Here is an 881-nt window from a genome sequence, read left to right on the forward strand (position 1 = left end):
CTCTCTCTCTCTCTCTCTCTCTCTCTCTCTCTATCTCACACACACACGTAACTCTATCTAGATTAGGCTAAATTTGTGATTTTATTCTTCTCAGTGCTCACAAACTCTGAAGAAATTCATCAGAAAAAAGAACACAATTATGGCTGCCAGTCCTCAAAAGTCCTGAAAGACTTCTTGAACAGACTACTCTAGCTCTCTCCTACTGTTTTTTCTAAGACATACAGTGGAACCCAAACAGCAAGCAGTTTTTCCAATGTGATCTCACTAGTTTTATAGAATAAAGTCCAGAGCATATCTGTCACCATGCTGGTTTCCAACCTTACTCCAAAACACCCTACAGTATTACATTTCACACACCATTCCCACTGCCCAAGAGTTTGAGTGGGCCTTGCTTTATTCAACAGAAAGATAAGTATTACGCACAAATGCATAAGCACGATAAATGTGATTTTTTTAAATCTGCTTACCGCATAAGAACCTATTAAAAATGCAGCATTCGCCCGCTTTCGTTGATCAAAACTGGTGTAGTGCACTATTTTCTTTCTTGATAAACTGTATGACTAGACAGAGGAAAAAAACATGTTAGTATAACTATATAATCATAATATTCAAACATAAAAAGAACATATATGACCCAAAGCCAAAACCTAAATTCCTTTCAAATTTGCAAAGAATGCCTCAATGACCAGCTTTTGAATGAAGATAATTCTAATTCTAATGTTCATCCATGGGACATTCATATTATATGCCTGCTTTGTGGATCCACTCATTCATACTTTCCATAGCATACCCCCCATACAGATAGTTATCCATCATAATGAACACTTACCGTGGTGTAAGGGTTATGGGATTTAAAGATCTCCCATGCCCCATGGACGTGC

At 37.5% G+C, this 881-nt stretch overlaps 1 protein-coding gene across 2 annotated transcripts in view; it reads right to left on the bottom strand.

Annotated features, from left to right (window-relative positions):
* CDC14A (cell division cycle 14A) overlaps positions 1-881 on the bottom strand; it is a 208,905-nt gene that overhangs the window by 153,416 nt on the left and 54,608 nt on the right. For both annotated transcript variants that reach the window (XM_069090525.1, XM_069090526.1), the window contains exon 4: positions 468-560. In XM_069090525.1, the coding sequence (XP_068946626.1) occupies positions 468-560 (93 nt within the window). The remainder of the gene's footprint in view (positions 1-467; positions 561-881) is intronic.

This window comes from Petaurus breviceps, unplaced genomic scaffold (assembly GCF_028583685.1).
Source record: "Petaurus breviceps papuanus isolate PSGF00001 unplaced genomic scaffold, PetGlider_PUasm1.0 186, whole genome shotgun sequence".
In the NCBI taxonomy this organism is placed as follows: domain Eukaryota; kingdom Metazoa; phylum Chordata; class Mammalia; order Diprotodontia; family Petauridae; genus Petaurus; species Petaurus breviceps.